The 476-nt window shown below is 59.2% G+C and overlaps 1 protein-coding gene across 2 annotated transcripts in view; it reads right to left on the reverse strand.

Moving 5' to 3' along the window:
* C1RL (complement component 1, r subcomponent-like) overlaps nt 1-268 on the reverse strand; it is a 15,047-nt gene extending 14,779 nt beyond the window's left edge. For both annotated transcript variants that reach the window (XM_011983049.1, XM_011983048.1), the window contains exon 1: nt 102-268. In XM_011983049.1, coding sequence (XP_011838439.1) covers nt 102-172 — 71 coding nt within the window. In that variant the 5' untranslated portion in view covers nt 173-268. The remainder of the gene's footprint in view (nt 1-101) is intronic.
* Between the last annotated feature and the right edge of the window lie 208 nt (nt 269-476).

Raw genomic sequence — 476 nt, forward strand, 5'->3', positions numbered from 1 at the left:
TGGGTGGTAGGGTGGGTGGAGGGGAGGGTTTGCGACCACACACCCTCCCATCCCTCTCCCTCCCGTCCTCTTCCCTCCTCCTCTGCCGGGAACACACTCACATTGCGCCTGGACAGCCTGTGGAGTGAGGGCTTCTCCAGAGATATTTCCCCCACACTCTGGGTCCGGGCATCTGGAACTGGACATCTGGGACCTGCGAGAGAACTGGCCCAGGCTAGGGAACAAAAGGTGAAGGCCGGTGGGGGAGGAGGAAGTTCCTGAAAGTGTTGAGCAACTCCTCAGTTCCCCTTCTCCAATTCTCCGGGCGGAGCGCCACCTGCCGTCGGACTCAGGAACAGCGGGCCGGCCGCAGCTTAGGGGAAAAGTCCCAAAACCTCGCTGGCCCTCCGAGGTCAGGGGGACAGGACACTGACTCGACCCTTTTGTACTATTTAACATTGATTTTTGCCACGTGTGTAGGATGACTCCTTGTGAGT

Source organism: Mandrillus leucophaeus, unplaced genomic scaffold (assembly GCF_000951045.1).
Source record: "Mandrillus leucophaeus isolate KB7577 unplaced genomic scaffold, Mleu.le_1.0 Scaffold245, whole genome shotgun sequence".
Taxonomy (NCBI): Eukaryota; Metazoa; Chordata; class Mammalia; order Primates; family Cercopithecidae; genus Mandrillus; species Mandrillus leucophaeus.